Source organism: Myotis yumanensis, unplaced genomic scaffold, assembly GCF_028538775.1.
Source record: "Myotis yumanensis isolate MYYU_CA2020_CCGP unplaced genomic scaffold, mMyoYum1.0.hap1 SCAF_8, whole genome shotgun sequence".
NCBI classification, from domain to species: Eukaryota; Metazoa; Chordata; class Mammalia; order Chiroptera; family Vespertilionidae; genus Myotis; species Myotis yumanensis.
The window spans coordinates 9016822-9031613 of NW_027223759.1; the positions used below are offsets into that span (position 1 = coordinate 9016822).

Sequence of the window (14792 nt, forward strand, 5' to 3'; positions counted from 1 at the left end):
TACTGACTGTAGGGATTTCTCTGCCCAATTCTGGAATCCTGGGCTGGGGGACTGGTGTGGGGCTGGGACCCCTTGCTCCTCCGGGCAGCCTCTGCAGAGACGATTAAAAAAGTGGCCCATGTGGGTGCCAGACCAGCTCATTCTGCGCCTCTGCACCTCCTACCAGTCTCAGTGTGCTTTCTTCTTTACTTCTCTAGTTGTAGGACTTCCATTCAGCCAGCTTTCCAGCGGTTCTGGATAATAGTTATTCTGTATTTTAGTTGTAATTTTGATGTGGTTGTGGAAGGCGATGAGTATAGGCGTTTACCTAAGGCCACTATCTTCCTACTTTGCATATATTGGTTCTGTACAACTTTTTATGCACTAGTTCATTGATGGACACTTACGTTGTTTCCATATCTTGGCTATTGTAAATACTGCTGCAATGAACATAGGGCTGCATATATTTTTTTTCAAATTAGCATGTCATGTTAACAAATGCAGTCTTCATTTCAGTAATTGTATTTTTAACTGATTCTTTTTTTATGTTTTCTGATTGTCATTCTTATGTTTCTTATCTCTTTGTTAAAGTTCTCACTAAATTCATCCACTCTTCCCCTAAGTTCATAGAACATCCTTATAACCAGTGTTTTTAAGCTCTGCTTCTGGTAGATTACTTGTCTCCATTTGTTGAGCGCTTTTTCTGAAGTTTTGTCCCATTCTTACATTTGGGACATTGTTCTTCGTTTCCCCAGCCTTTTGGCTGCTTCTTTGTGTTTGTTTCTGTTTTAGGTGAATCTGTTACACCTCCTGGTCTTGGCAGAGTTAGGTGTCCTGTGGGTCCCAGCAAGGCATTCTCCTTCATCACCAGAGTGGGTTGTATGTGCCCTCCTATTATAGTTGAGCTTTCATTGCTGTGGCAATGTCAGTGGGACAAATTGACCCCAAGTTAACTGGCTGTGAGGAGTGTCTGTGACTACAGCAGACAAGCTGTTTTTCAGGGGCTGATTCCATGGAGTGGTTTTGCTTTAGCAAGATTCTAGTGCCTGCACTGGCCACCTTTTGGGTCTGTTGTTTGTGGAGCTAATTGGTTGGTGTTCCAGTGTGGTCTAAAACCATGTATGATGGTTCTGGGACCTCTTGGGAGGAACTCTGGTGCAGACCAAGTCACTTGCTGTGCCTGGCCCAAGGCCACCAGGTAGAAGCTACAAAGTGATCTGCAGATGGTTGCCACCTGTGCTGGACCTGGAGGTGCCTGGGAAAGGCTAGGCTGCAAACCGAGGCCAGCTGCCACTTGTGACAGAGGTATGAGGCATGCTGGGGCCAGATGCTACTTGTCTAGAGTTCATGTATCTCTAAGATATTTTAGGAAAGTCCACAGGGTAGGCCGAGACCTGACACTTTAAAGAGGTTTCAGGCTTGTGCATGGTTGGGTAGGGCAGGTTCTTAGTAAATCACTAGGGTGGGGTGAACAGTGTTAGTCAAATTAATTGGAGACTCAGATTTGGCACTACCTGTACTAGCAGGCCGGGCAGGAGAAGGGCTGAATATAGGAACAATGGTGTCCACCAGATGGCTATGTGGGGGGAGAGCTCAACCAAGGAATAGTGGTGTGCACTCTGGGGTTTCTGTCCAAGAGAGAACCTCCCTTCCAGCCCTCACCTAAAGCCAGATAATTCAGGTGCCCTTATGTCCCCGGCATTTTTCAAGCTGCTGTTCCTTTGCTGGAACTTGGGGCAAATGTTTGTGGGTAAGTAAATCTGTGCTCGGCACTTTAAGAGGATGCCTGGGTCTCCAGCACTTCTCTGTCTCACTCAGACAGAACTCCTGCTAATTTTCACAGCCAAGTATTGTAAGGACTCCTTTTCCTGGCAACTGGTGCTCTGGATATGAGGCTGGGATCCCTTGCTTCCTCCACAGCCGAGGTACCCCACCCTGTTCTTAACCATCATAGGTGGGTGTGGGATCAGCCTGTTTTGTGTCTTTGCCTCTCCTACTAGTCACTATGTAGCCTCTTCTTTAAATCCTAAGTTGTAGGAATTCCATTCAGCTAGTCTTCAGTGGTTTCCGGTGATGGTTGTTTTATAATTTGATTGTAATTTTGATGGGGTCATGGGAGAAGCCAAGCACAGCATTTACCTACTCCACCATCTTGACCAGAGGTCTCTCTCAATATGCTAGATTTGTTCAGTAGTGCCCTGGACTAGCCTCATATTGGCTTGTGAGAGCTGACTGTTAAATTTTGGGGAATTTTGTGAGCCATTCTTTAAACACAGCCATTATTAACAATGAAACTATACAAACTTAAAATTAAATAAGTAATGATAAGAACAAAGTTAATAAATATCATCACTCATCATCTGCTAATTATTTTACTACATTTTACTGTTGGCTATACCCCTAAGATTATTTGTCTATTATATCTACTTGGTGGAAATGCCATAGAATGATGTGCCACTATACATCTCTCCCCAGATCCACATTCAATGACATCACACTGGAAGCATGACACCAGCCCTATTGGAAATATTTGTACAACTAAAATTGGTAGAAACTACAAATCAGGGCTTTTTTCCCCAGAGACCCAGTTGTTAAGATTGACCACCACATTTACAGCCAGTTGATATGCCACATCTGAAACCACACAGCCACATTTCCTGTTAGCATTACAACAATGTCTGTCCTTTTTTTTTAATGGTTACATATGCCATTGTTGCATTAACATAATTATTTTTTTCAATTACACTTGATATTCAATAGTCTATCAGTTTCGGGTGTACAGCATAGTGGTTAGACATTTATTTAACTTCCAAGGTTGCCCCCAAGATGATGAAGTAAGTAAATATTATGCTTGACTTCTCCCTAATAAGTCTAGTACCCACCTAATACCATATATAATTATTAAAATATTATCGAATATCTGTCCTTTAAGTTTAGCCATAGTTGAACTATGTGGCTTTCATCTCAGGGGGCGTGCTGTTTGAAAAATGTCGAGCCAGTTGGTTGAGCACCATGCAAGAGACACTTGGGACAAAGTCACACAGAGGAACCCAGAGTCATGTCTCCCGTCTACATCTTCATGGCATAGGTTCTTTGTATAGAGTGGATGAAGTAAATTGTTATTTCTCACTCTCTTTTATTTCCTGTCCAGGATAAGGAAACCAAAGGCTTAATGCATAAATAATGTACCCTTTCTTCCCAGGAAAGACTTGCCAAGTGTCATGGCACACAGTGTGGCTTCTGCAGCCCAGGGATGGCGATGTCCATCTACACGCTGCTGAGGAACCACCCAGAGCCGACCCCTGAGCAAATAATGGAAGCTCTTGGAGGTGAGCCTTCCTGGCCTTCTGCAGGCAAGACCTGAGATAGGAATTGGCCAAGTAACTAGAGAAGGAGGTCTCAGCCATGGAGAGAAGTTGTGGCACAGCTTTGGGCTTCCTCTTTACTACCTCTCTTTACCCAAGTCCTTTCCAGGCAGTGCTGCCTTCATTTTGTCATTCAAGAGGCCAAGAATTGGGGCTATATTGGTTTTATCACAAAACTTTCTCCCTTAATAGAGCCCATTGTCCTTCTGCAAAGCCATTCAGATGGCCTTTTATAGTACTTTCAATAGAATCTTTTCTAAAAGTGGAAATCTGGGTAGTATGGAAGAACAATATTTTGTTGTTTATTTTTAAATTAATCTGTTAGGATCATTCATGAATTATTCTTATATTAATTATACAAAGAGAATAGGCTTTCAGATACTTTATAGTTTTATGTTCTGGTTGGGTTCATTATAAGATCAAAGAGGTCATAGATAGCAATTACTTATCATAATAAAGTTGATGATGAATTCAATTTTCTATAACAAATAGCTGTCAAGTTTAAGTGAACAAACACAATTTTCTACAAAAAAAAAGAGAGCAGTCATGTCATCAAATGTAGTCTTCTGTAACAAACATACCTAGTTTCAAAGTAACTGGTCACTAGTTCTTAGGAGAAAGCTGTAGGAGCAAATCTCTGAATATTATAAGAAAGCTCTTGGTCCCTTTCAATAAAAAGACCTAGACAGAAATTCAGTTTTATGATGAAAAGATGTAGACTAAAACAAAGTAAAAATTCAACATAAATGTTATGGTAACTGATATGGAAATATCCTCTAGTTACTAGAGTCTAGTAGTTTTCCTTGTCTCTCAACAACTTCTTTACTCAAAATGTTTCAGTTTCTCACTAAGTTCTAAAACTTTGGCCTATGGTTTCAATAATAATTTTAACCAAACCTGAATAGATTTGAACAATAGATAATCTTTGTTCAATGAAATAACACACACTAATGAAGTATATAGAGTTTTGAAAATTCATATATTTTGTGGTTTTTCTTGCTTTTTAAAAAAAATATACACAGTTTTATAGCAATGAATTACTTCCTCCCAAATTCTATGCCTGTAATTCACATAGTGACCACTATGAGTCTATGTTGTAAAGTCTGGTACAAGATCTATTTTTGAAGAACATCTCTGTTCCAAAGAGCAATTTTGCTTGTTTGGGAAGCAAAACAGAATTTAATTTCTATTATAACTTTCCACTGAAAACATGAAGTACAAATATGCAGTATATTTCTATATCGTTTGTTAAACATTGATCTCTTCTTAATCAGGTAATTTGTGTCGCTGTACTGGATACCGACCAATTATAGAAAGTGGAAATACTTTCTGCGTGGTAAGTTAAAATAAAGAATATGTATAAAATTTTTTTCAGCTGATTTAATTGTTTCTTAATCTATATTTCATTTTCTTCAATAGAGTTTGCATCTATTGAAAAGAAAACTTATTAAAAGCTCAGTATATCCTCTATGCCATGTATATAAGCTTTGAAGGAACATGTATGAAAGAGAATTAGTGAACAGGAAGGGACGACACAGAGGAGGCTTAAGAAAACTAAGCCTGGAAAGACATGATGAGTGCATGGAGTTGCAGTAACTGACCAGCGCAGTAACCGATGATCCTAAAGAGGAGACATACTTCCGACGAGGTCTCAGTGAGGTGTTTTTCTGGCACCCATTTTTTATGGCAAAAATTAATTATATAAAATTTCTATTGACCAAAACAACTCAAGGTATACAAGTTAATTCCAAATTCCAAATTTTTTTTAAAAGAAACTACTTTTAGGCCAGTAATGAAGAATTCAAAAAGCTTTTACAAACTACAGCTTAGCTTATTTTAAATCCTGAGTAAAGTACTATTTAAGTTGAACCATATCATTTGCCAATATTCCACCATTCTTGACCCATGAAAACAACAACTTCATATGATTCAACCCAATGCTGTGTAATTATTTCCCTGGAGATGAAATCTATAGAAAGACAGGCATTTGGTTTTACTCATTCTGGGTCCCCACATTCAGGCATTCACAGTTAGTTCCTTTATTGTGCATAGCGTTGTCACAAAATCCAAATCCCTTCTTAACTCCGTAGGAAATTACCTTGCTCAAGTCCTCCCCCGAGACTTGAGTGAAAATATAAGCCACCACTTTAGCTCTTCCTAGTGTCAAAAACTGTGTGCACCTATTGCATATTTAATCTAACAAACCTCTTTGGAACATGTTTTATTTTCCGAACTTAACAAACTCAACCCAGCTAGCATGTGCTAAAGCAGGAGCTAGAACCCAGGCCTCCTAGTCTCCATGTATGAAGGCAAACTAGTGGCCTGTGACAAGGGCAGACAGGAATGAAATGATTCACCTGAGAGATGCAGTACCTGACCAGTGGACTCAGGCCCAAGACACTCGTTTGGTTCTGCACAAAAGGTCCTGAAAATTAAGGTCAAATGGTCTGGGACTGAAATTATCCAAATAATTCAGTATAGCTACACTAACATGCAGATAAACTCAGGTGTTCCATTTCTTTAGATGTGTGTGTAGCAGGTCTTCAAGGCAGTCTGCCTTCCCATGAGTTCATTAAAGGTCCACGCTGTCTGACCCTTACAAGGAAAAAGAGCCTTTTTGTTTTGTTTTGTTTTAAGTTACCACCTTACAACTACACTCCATTTACCTCACGTTTTAGTGGGAAGCCTTAACTGCTGACCAAGCACTCCTCTAACTCTCTCCATCCTCCCCTGAGACTTCAATGAGACCATTAATGAGACCCTATCATGAGCGTGGTACACGTTCCTGCCATTTCTCTAGCTGTTCAGTGAATGAATACCTTGATCCCCACCCCAGCCCATTACAGAGTCCTTGAGGGCAAGGACACACTCTATGACCTCCTCCTGTGGGGCCTGGACACTGCCTGGTACTCAGGTTAGAATTTAAAGAATCAACCAATGATTTTGTTTTAAACTGCGTTCCTTCCGAAGGCATCAAATGTTTGTCAGATGAAAGGATCGGGAAAATGTTGCATGGATCAAGAGGAAGGGTCTTTTGTGAGTAGACAGGAAAAGGTAAGTATGTTCTGCTGCAGTTGGATTTGACTGAAAAATACCCACGTAAATCCAAATGTATTCACGTTACCTACTCTTTGGGGCATAAACAACCTTCAAAAGTCCCCCAAATGGGCAGGCCCCTGATTTTCATGAGGCCAGTCACCCCAAAAGGCTGTCCTCTGTCAAAAGCATTGCAACTTTCTGTGCTAATCTGGGTTTACCCACCCCCTCACCCCCAATCAGGCGACGTAAGCAGTGGTGCATCTTTATGCTCATGGCAAATACGTATCTGCAAATAACACTTGAGACCCAGTCAGAAACTTAAAACCCAACTCCTGACACCCAAAGAGCCAGTCCGGAGCTCAGTAAAGCTTCCAGGGGCACCATCATGGTCCTCCGAAGGTGGGGAGAATCCCACTGGGGACACCCTGGGCCCTGGCACCCACCTTTAGTGTCTGAGGTGTCAGAGGATCAGGCCCTAACTCTGAAGTCCCACAGTTAGAGACTCCTCTGCATCTCCCAGTAACTCTGAAGTTCCACTTGCGTTTTATTTTGTTTTGTCGAGATATGTACCAAACTGTATAATGAAGACGAATTCCAGCCCTTGGATCCATCCCAGGAACCTATATTCCCTCCCGAACTGATAGTAAGACACTTTACTTTTGTTATTTCATAACATAATGTGCTATAGTAAGCCTCTTTGTATTATCCTGTGGAATTACCGAGCTTTAGACAGTAGAAGTTGGAATTGTGTCCACTATAATAACCCCTTTCCAGGAACTTGTTCAGCTCCACTGTAAATAATTTGAAGCAGATAGTTTAGAGGCATGGGGCTGCCAGGACCTCAGAGGTGCTTTGGTCCCACCCCTTCGTTGAAGAGTCTGAGCTCAGAGCTTGTAGGTGACGTGCCCAATGTCATACAGCTACTCTGTGAGATACGTTTAAGGCATTTTGTACAACCGGTCCAGTAAAATTCAAGTGATACTTATTATGATGGAATTAAGTTATTCTTACAGTTAACCTCTGTGATTTCAACTCAGGTGGGAGAGAGAGCGAATAATATAAACAGTGTGATAGGCCCATCATTCTACTCCATGACTATGCCCTGGAGAGAGCGTGAGATGAGGGATATGATTCTACCGGCTTTTCAGAGTCTCAGTCCCTGCACACCCCTTAGAGTGTGAGAACTTGGACACGCCTTGTATTTAAAGACTATATGCATACATATTGATATAGATATACACATGTGTATATATACATTATAACAACATCCACATACACTATACCTGGTGGATGATTTAAGGGATGTTTTTCAAGGATAACTTTGCCTATAAGCCATTTTTATCCTACCAAAAAAACCCTAATCCCAAAGATGAGGCCCCTCTGAGTCACTCTTGGGACAGAACTAGAGTGAGAAGCAGGGCCCTTTAGACACTCATCACACCATGCGGCCTCCTGTTCACACACTTACTTCACAAACAGAGTCTGCTCTACTCTATATGCAGGCATTGACGGACAGACAATCTATTATGATGTTTAATGCAGTGGTGCCCACACAAAACTTACAAATCTGGTCCTAAACAAAGCCACCCTTTCCTGTTCCCTAGAAGTTAGGTCTCATCAGAAAACTAAAATGGCCAGCGGGCCATTTGGACACCCAGAACAGTGTATATACTCATGGCATGCAGCCCAGCAGCCTTACCTGAAAGTCTGTGGGCTTTGCTTCTCTGTAGAGGATGGCGGAAGATCCAAGCAAGAGAAGGCTGATGTTTCAAGGGGAAAGGACCACCTGGATTACCCCTGTGACCCTGAACGACCTCCTGGAGCTGAAAGCCAAGTACCCCAGGGCCCCCCTTGTCATGGGGAACACTGCAGTGGGTGGGTGTTTTAAAGCCTGTTCTTTAGGCAACGCAAACACTGTGTCTCTCTTTAAACTCCTCATAAATGCAATTCATCTTTACTAGTGGATGCCTCTGCCTTTAGAATGCTTTGTTGCTTTCTTTTGCAAATGTCTTTTTTGTCACCATTTTCCCTCTTGATTTTCTGTAAGCAACATCTATTAGCACTCATTGACTTCCTTTCCTAATTGCTTTAAATGCTTTTCTCCTTGAGGACCCGGCATTAAATTCAAAGATGAATTCCATCCAGTTTTCATATCTCCATTTGGGCTTCCAGAACTGTATTTTGTGGACAGCACGGACAATGGTATGCACCTTCTTTTTCAAATAATATGTAATGATTGGCTGTTGGTGGACTGTTCATTATATACAACTAGACGCCTGGTGCACAAAAATTTGTGCACTCAGGGGGTAGTGGGGGTCCCTCAGCCCGGCCTGTGCCCTCTCGCAGTCTGGGACCCCTCAGGGGATGACCACCTGCTGGCTTAGGCCTGCTCCCCAGGGGATTGGGCCTAAGATGGCAATCAGACATCCCTCTGGCAGCCCAGCAGCCCTCAGGGGATGTCCACTTGCCAGCAGGGAGCAGACCTAAACTGCAGTCGGACATCCTTAGCGCTGCTGAGGAGGCAGGAGAGGCTCCCACCACCACCGCTGTACTGGCAGCCATCAGCCTGGCTTGTGGCTGAGCAGAGTTCCTCCCATGTAAGAGCACCCTGACCACCAGAGGTCAGCTCCTGCATTGAGTGTCTGCCCCCTGGTGGTCAGTGTATGTCATAGTGACTAGTCATTCGCAGTCCTTCTGCTGTTAGGGTCAGTTTGCATATTACCCTTTTACTATATAGGATAGAGGCCTGGTGCATGGGAGGGGGCCAGCTGGTTTGCCCTGAAGGGTGTCCCGGATCAGGGTGGGGGTCCCACTTGGGTGCCTGGCCAGCCTAGATGAGGGGATGATGGCTGTTTGCAGCTGGTCACACCCCCTTCAGGGTGGGGGTCCCCACTGGGGTGCCTGGTCAGTCTGGGTGAGGGGCTGAGGGCCGTTTTCAGGCTGGCGGGTGACTGAAGCTCCCAGCCTCTTTTTTTCTTCTTTTTTTTTCTTCTGGGATTTATTTACCTTCTATGGCTGTCACTGGAGCTGAGAGCTGGCTCCAGCTCTGAGGCTGTGGTTGGCTGAAAGCAGGTTTCTGGAGTTTGTTTAGCTTCTATAATTGCAACATTGTTGCATCCAGAGCTCAGAGCTGGGCTACAGCAGGAGGGGAACCTTGGCTTTCTCCGTCACTGGAGCAAGCAAGCCTCATGTTCGCTTCAGCTGCGTGGCTGCCGGCCACCATCTTGACTGGCAGTTAATTTGCATATCTCACTGATTAGCCAATGGGAAGGGTAGCGATGTCACGGTTAATTACCATGTTTCTCTATTATTAGATAGGATGGGCTGATTTGAGCACTTCATAGAATATCTGACCTCATTTATTCATTCAAAAAAATGTTTATTGAGCATCTACTCTGTGTTTTCTGTGAGCTTTTTCAAACTAACCCACCCCACTCAGCTGTGTCACTGAGGACTGCATTGTCATGGGAGCCGTAATGGGGGGAAGGTGCCCCGTAGTTCAGCCAGGTATGGGAAGAGTGACTGAATAAGAAGACTTAAGACATTGGCTGGCCGGTAGGAAAGCGTCTTGCTAGACATCATTTTTTTTCTTTCTTTTTTTTTTTCCTTCACCCGAAGATATGTTTTTATTTTATTTTTTAAATATTCTTATATCTTTTTATTTATTTCAGAGAGAGAAAGGGAGAGGGAAATATAGAAACATCAATGAGACAGGATCATTAATTAGCTGCCTCCTGCATGCCCCCTAATGGGGATCGAACCTGCAACCCAAGCATGTGAATCAAACCATGATCTCCTGGTTCATAGATCGACACTCAGCCCTGAGCCACACTACTGGGCTGTTTTTATTTATTTTAGAGAGAGGGAGAAGCACTCGCCCAGACAGGGAATCTAACCCAAAACTTAGCTATATGCCCTGACCAGGATTCAAACCCACAACCTGTTGGTGTACGGGACAATGCTCTAACCCATGGTCTGCAAACCGTGGCTCGCGAGCCACGTGCGGCTCTTTGGCCCCTTGAGTGTGGCTCTTCCATAAATACCACATGTGGACGCGCACGCATAGTACAATTGAAACTTTGTGGCCCATGCACAGAAGTCAGTATTTTGTGGAAGAGCCATACTCAAGGGGCCAAAGAGCCGCATGTGGCTCGCGAGTTGCGGTTTGCCAAGCCGCGGTTTGCCGAGCTGCAGTTTGCCAACCACTGCTAACCAACTGAGCTCACTAGACATTACTTTCTGATTCACAAATTTGTTTAAGGCTCTTCTACACCCATACACACATACTCACACACACACACACACACACACACACACACACACACACAAACTAGACTACAAAATTTGAACGTTTAGCTGTGAACAATAACCTTATTTATTTTACGTTCTTTTAACAATTTAGCAAGTGCTTTCATACCTCATTTCTCTTTATCCTCACTACAACCCCAGGAGGTATACATAGCAGGCAGCCTTGGTATCTCTGTTCTCCTAAAGGATTTGTAGAGTTAAAGGCTGAAATAACTTGCCAACTTCGCACAGCTATCAATCGGTTAAGTCGGGACTACATCCCATGTCTCCTTACTCTTAGTCAAGTACTCCTTTGCATGATGCACCAAATAAGGCTGCCTGAGAAACATATTCCACCATCCACTACCAAAACTCAGCATCTGAATGGAGAACACGCTACAGGAGCTAAAAATGCTACATCAAATAGGGTTCTCCCCAGTGAGTAAACAGCAATCAAACGGAAAATTGTCTGCTTCCCTTCTGACCTGCTAATCTGAAGGCAGTCTGCCCATTAATTCTTTTCACCTTTTACACTCCCAAGAAGAGGTGGAGCAGGGGGAAGCCAGGCTGGTGTAGGGGGGGTGGGGGTTTGGAAGGAAGATTATGGAAGTACTTGGTGGGGGGGGAGCAAGGAATGGGGAGGTAGAGCTTACAGAATCAAAGCCAATGTTTCTCAATCTCTTTATTGCTGCTTCTCAGAGGGGCAATAGAATTTTTTTCTCTAATCATCTCTCCATGAAATTTCAAAACCACAAAGAGACAATGTATCTTTTTATGTACAATATGTATATCAGAGCTTTATACATAAAAAGGAAAAGTTTTTTTTCACCCCCTTGAGGGCAGTATTGCACCCCTTAAGAATACATAAACTAGCCCTGACTGATTTGGCTCAGTGGATTGAGCTTCGGCCTGAGGACTCAAGGGTCCCAGGTTCGATTCCAGTCAAGGACATGTACCTTCGTTGAGGGCACATCCTCAGTAGGGAATGTGCAGGAGGCAACTGAATCGATGTTTCTCTCATTGATGTTTCTAACTCTCTATCCCTCTCCCTTCCTCTCTGTAAAAAAATCAATAAAATATATATTTTTTAAAAAAGAATACATAAACTAGATGACATCACTACTCAAAGCATCCCCTGTGAGTTCACCTGCATGAGACCGACCCGAGGCACAGGTGGGTGTCTATTCTCCTTCTGATAAGGGAACAGTTGGAAGCAACAGCTCTGGAAGGAAGGCAAGCGGGCAACGCGAACGTGCAGGTCAAGTCCCACTCGGGCTTACTGAGCTTTTAAGAACCTTATAAAATCTTGGCTGCAGATCTTATATTTGATCAATACCTTCCAGAAAACACTAAATTAGAAATAAACTAATAAATTTCAAATATCTGTGGTTGAAATATATTAGCGTATATGCATATATGACCGTACACGTGACTGAGAAAAAGAATTTGGTACCTAATATCTGGGAATAATGCAAATTGCCAGAAATGAGCTTGATCTTTGGTTCCTGTCATTCTCAGTTAATGAGAAAAGGGAAGATCTATTCGAAAGGTGGCTTCCATGCAGCCCAGGTGTCTTTTTCCTTTAAGGTTTCATGCCAGTGTTTTACTTTCAGGGGTGACAATCGGGGCAGGCTACAGCCTCTCCCAGCTGAATGATGCCTTAGCTTTTATTGTTTCGGAGCAACCAAAGGAGAAGACTAAGACCTACCGTGCCCTCCGGACGCACCTGAGGACGCTTGCCGGAGTCCAGATCAGGAGTATGGCGGTAGGTTCTCTAGTGTCATAGGAAATGGGCCATAGGTACAGTCAGCCATACAGTTCTGTTCAGTTGAGCAAACATCACTCTGAAGAGGAAACCCAATAAGTCAGTGTTGAATAAATCTCTGCAACATGAGTGTGAGTGTGTGTGTATGTATGTGCACGCACGTGCGTGCACCCAAAGTGAGAGGGCTCACATTGTGTGCATGTGTGTGCCCAGAGTGAGAAGCAGCATATTATATAACAAGACTATGCTCCTGGAATCTAAGGGGCCCAAATTCTAATCTCAGCCTGTCACCTGTGAGTGGCATGATCCTGGAGAAACCACTTTAAACCACTGTTTCTCCATTGTAAACATTAAGCCCGGCCAGCATGGCTCAGTGGTTGAGCATCAACCTATGAACCAGGAGGTCACAGTTCGATTCCTGGTCAGAGCACATGCCTGGGTTTTGGGCTTGATCCTCAGTAGGCAGATGGCAGCTGATTAATGATTCTCTCTCATCATTGATGTTTCTATTCCTTTCTCTCTCTTCCTTCCTCTCTGAAGTTAAAAATAAAAATTAAGGTTCAACCCAATGGACTGTCTCTAAGATCCTGTCTGGTTCTAACAGTCTGTGAAAGGTGTCTTACCCAAGGTTTAGTAAACAAGAGCCTGCCTTTCTGAAATACTCTTTAATGGATGGTTCTCCTCTTAGAGCTTTGCGATGAGGTCAGTTTCCAAACATGTGTATCCCAAATGTCAATTCTTGGACATCCCCAGTTATCTAGTTTATCAAGGTTTCCTATTATCTAAGATTTAAGAGAAATTTGGTTCAAACCACTACCCATTCCACACATGGTGAGTAGTTCAGTGGGGCTGGGTGGGGGGACACATTTTTCCTAGTTGTCTCTGGCTCTATTTCTGTTGATTCTCAAAATCCACCATATGTCTTCACCTTGGGCATCTTCTATCCCTTTTTCTGGACCATGTCTTCCTCTCACCGTCTTGCCTTCTTAGCTCCCTTCAAATGTCCTCCTTATTGACAGTTTGGGCACAGCAGCACCACAAACGTTTAGAAAATGAGTTCCATTTCCCGGTTCTTTAGAGTTTCCTCAGGCTGCAGTCTCCATCTTCCCCTGTGTTACAGAACACTCACTCTAGGGCCAGTTCTCAGAGACAGCTGTCTCCTCGTTACACATGGGAAAGGCTTATTTTCTCAGACAATGAGTCTGAATCGAGTCAGGGGTGGGAACCTGGCCCCGTATGTTGTCTGAATCTACTTCACTGCCCCAAAGCTCTGCCAGATCTTTCTACAAAGCAGAGAATTAAAAGCTTACACAAGATCCCTGCATGCATAACTGCTTATCTGTTAAATAGCTAAGAGTAGCTAAAAAAGAAATGTCTCCTTTATTTATTTAGACTTTAGGAGGACATGTGGTGAGCAGGCCGAATTTTTCTGACCTAAATCCGATTTTAGCAGCAGGAAATGCTACCATCAATCTGATATCTAAAGGTAAGAGACCAATTTTTAAGCATTCTGTTTTATAATTATCACTGTCAGGTAGCTCCTTCCATGAGCTATGACCTGGGAACCCAAGTATATCCAACTTAGACTTACCAAATACATATAGGTGATAGCTACATTCCCTCAAACATAAGGATGAAGCTGAGATCAATTATCCTGTTCTCTAGATAATCTGTATCTCATAGATAAGTTACTGCACCAGATAATTTTTGTTAACTGTTTGGTCACATTCATCACAGTCCAAAAGCAGTTATCAAAAAATGTCTGAGGTGCATCTCTGTGGTTTCAACATTTTATGGCATATTCGATTTCAGAGTTTCATAAAGGTGGAATTTTTCTTCTAGGACTTTTCATTTTAAACAAAATCAACTTTGTGGGGCACATGACTCATTACTTCTCTCTTTATTCACAACCGGTTTAATCCTTGCCAAGGGAAAATGATTGTACTTAAGGAAATAAAAGCAGTGCATATTATTCATAGAACTATTGTTATAACCCTGTCTTTGATTAAAATCACACTTAAAAAATATGGTGGATCAAATAAGAAAGCAGGGCAAACTGCTTAAAGAAAAGAAGCTATATCTGAGGCACCCCACCTCTGCCACTAGTCCCACCTCCAGCACTTTGGACAGGTCATCTAACCTCTCTGGACCTCTGCACCTCAGGTTTCCCATGTGTGAAATACATTCTCCCCATTTCCCATTTGTGAAACTGGGTTGTTTCTCTATAGCCTTTCAGCTTATCTGGCCCAACACTTTCATTCCAACAATGAGGAACAAGAAGCCCCAAAGGTTCTGGGACTTCCCTAAGGAGACACAGCGTGGAGCCTGGAGCTAGAACCCACATTGTCTGGCCCCCA

The 14792-nt window shown here is 42.9% G+C and overlaps 1 protein-coding gene across 1 annotated transcript in view; it reads left to right on the plus strand.

Annotated features, from left to right (window-relative positions):
- Positions 1–14792, plus strand: part of LOC139015500 (aldehyde oxidase 4-like) — a 76456-nt gene that overhangs the window by 13183 nt on the left and 48481 nt on the right. Inside the window, exons 5-12 of the mRNA XM_070423274.1 lie at positions 3182–3308; positions 4619–4680; positions 6315–6398; positions 6946–7026; positions 8114–8258; positions 8493–8585; positions 12284–12435; positions 13828–13921. Coding sequence (XP_070279375.1) covers positions 3182–3308; positions 4619–4680; positions 6315–6398; positions 6946–7026; positions 8114–8258; positions 8493–8585; positions 12284–12435; positions 13828–13921 — 838 coding nt within the window. The remainder of the gene's footprint in view (positions 1–3181; positions 3309–4618; positions 4681–6314; positions 6399–6945; positions 7027–8113; positions 8259–8492; positions 8586–12283; positions 12436–13827; positions 13922–14792) is intronic.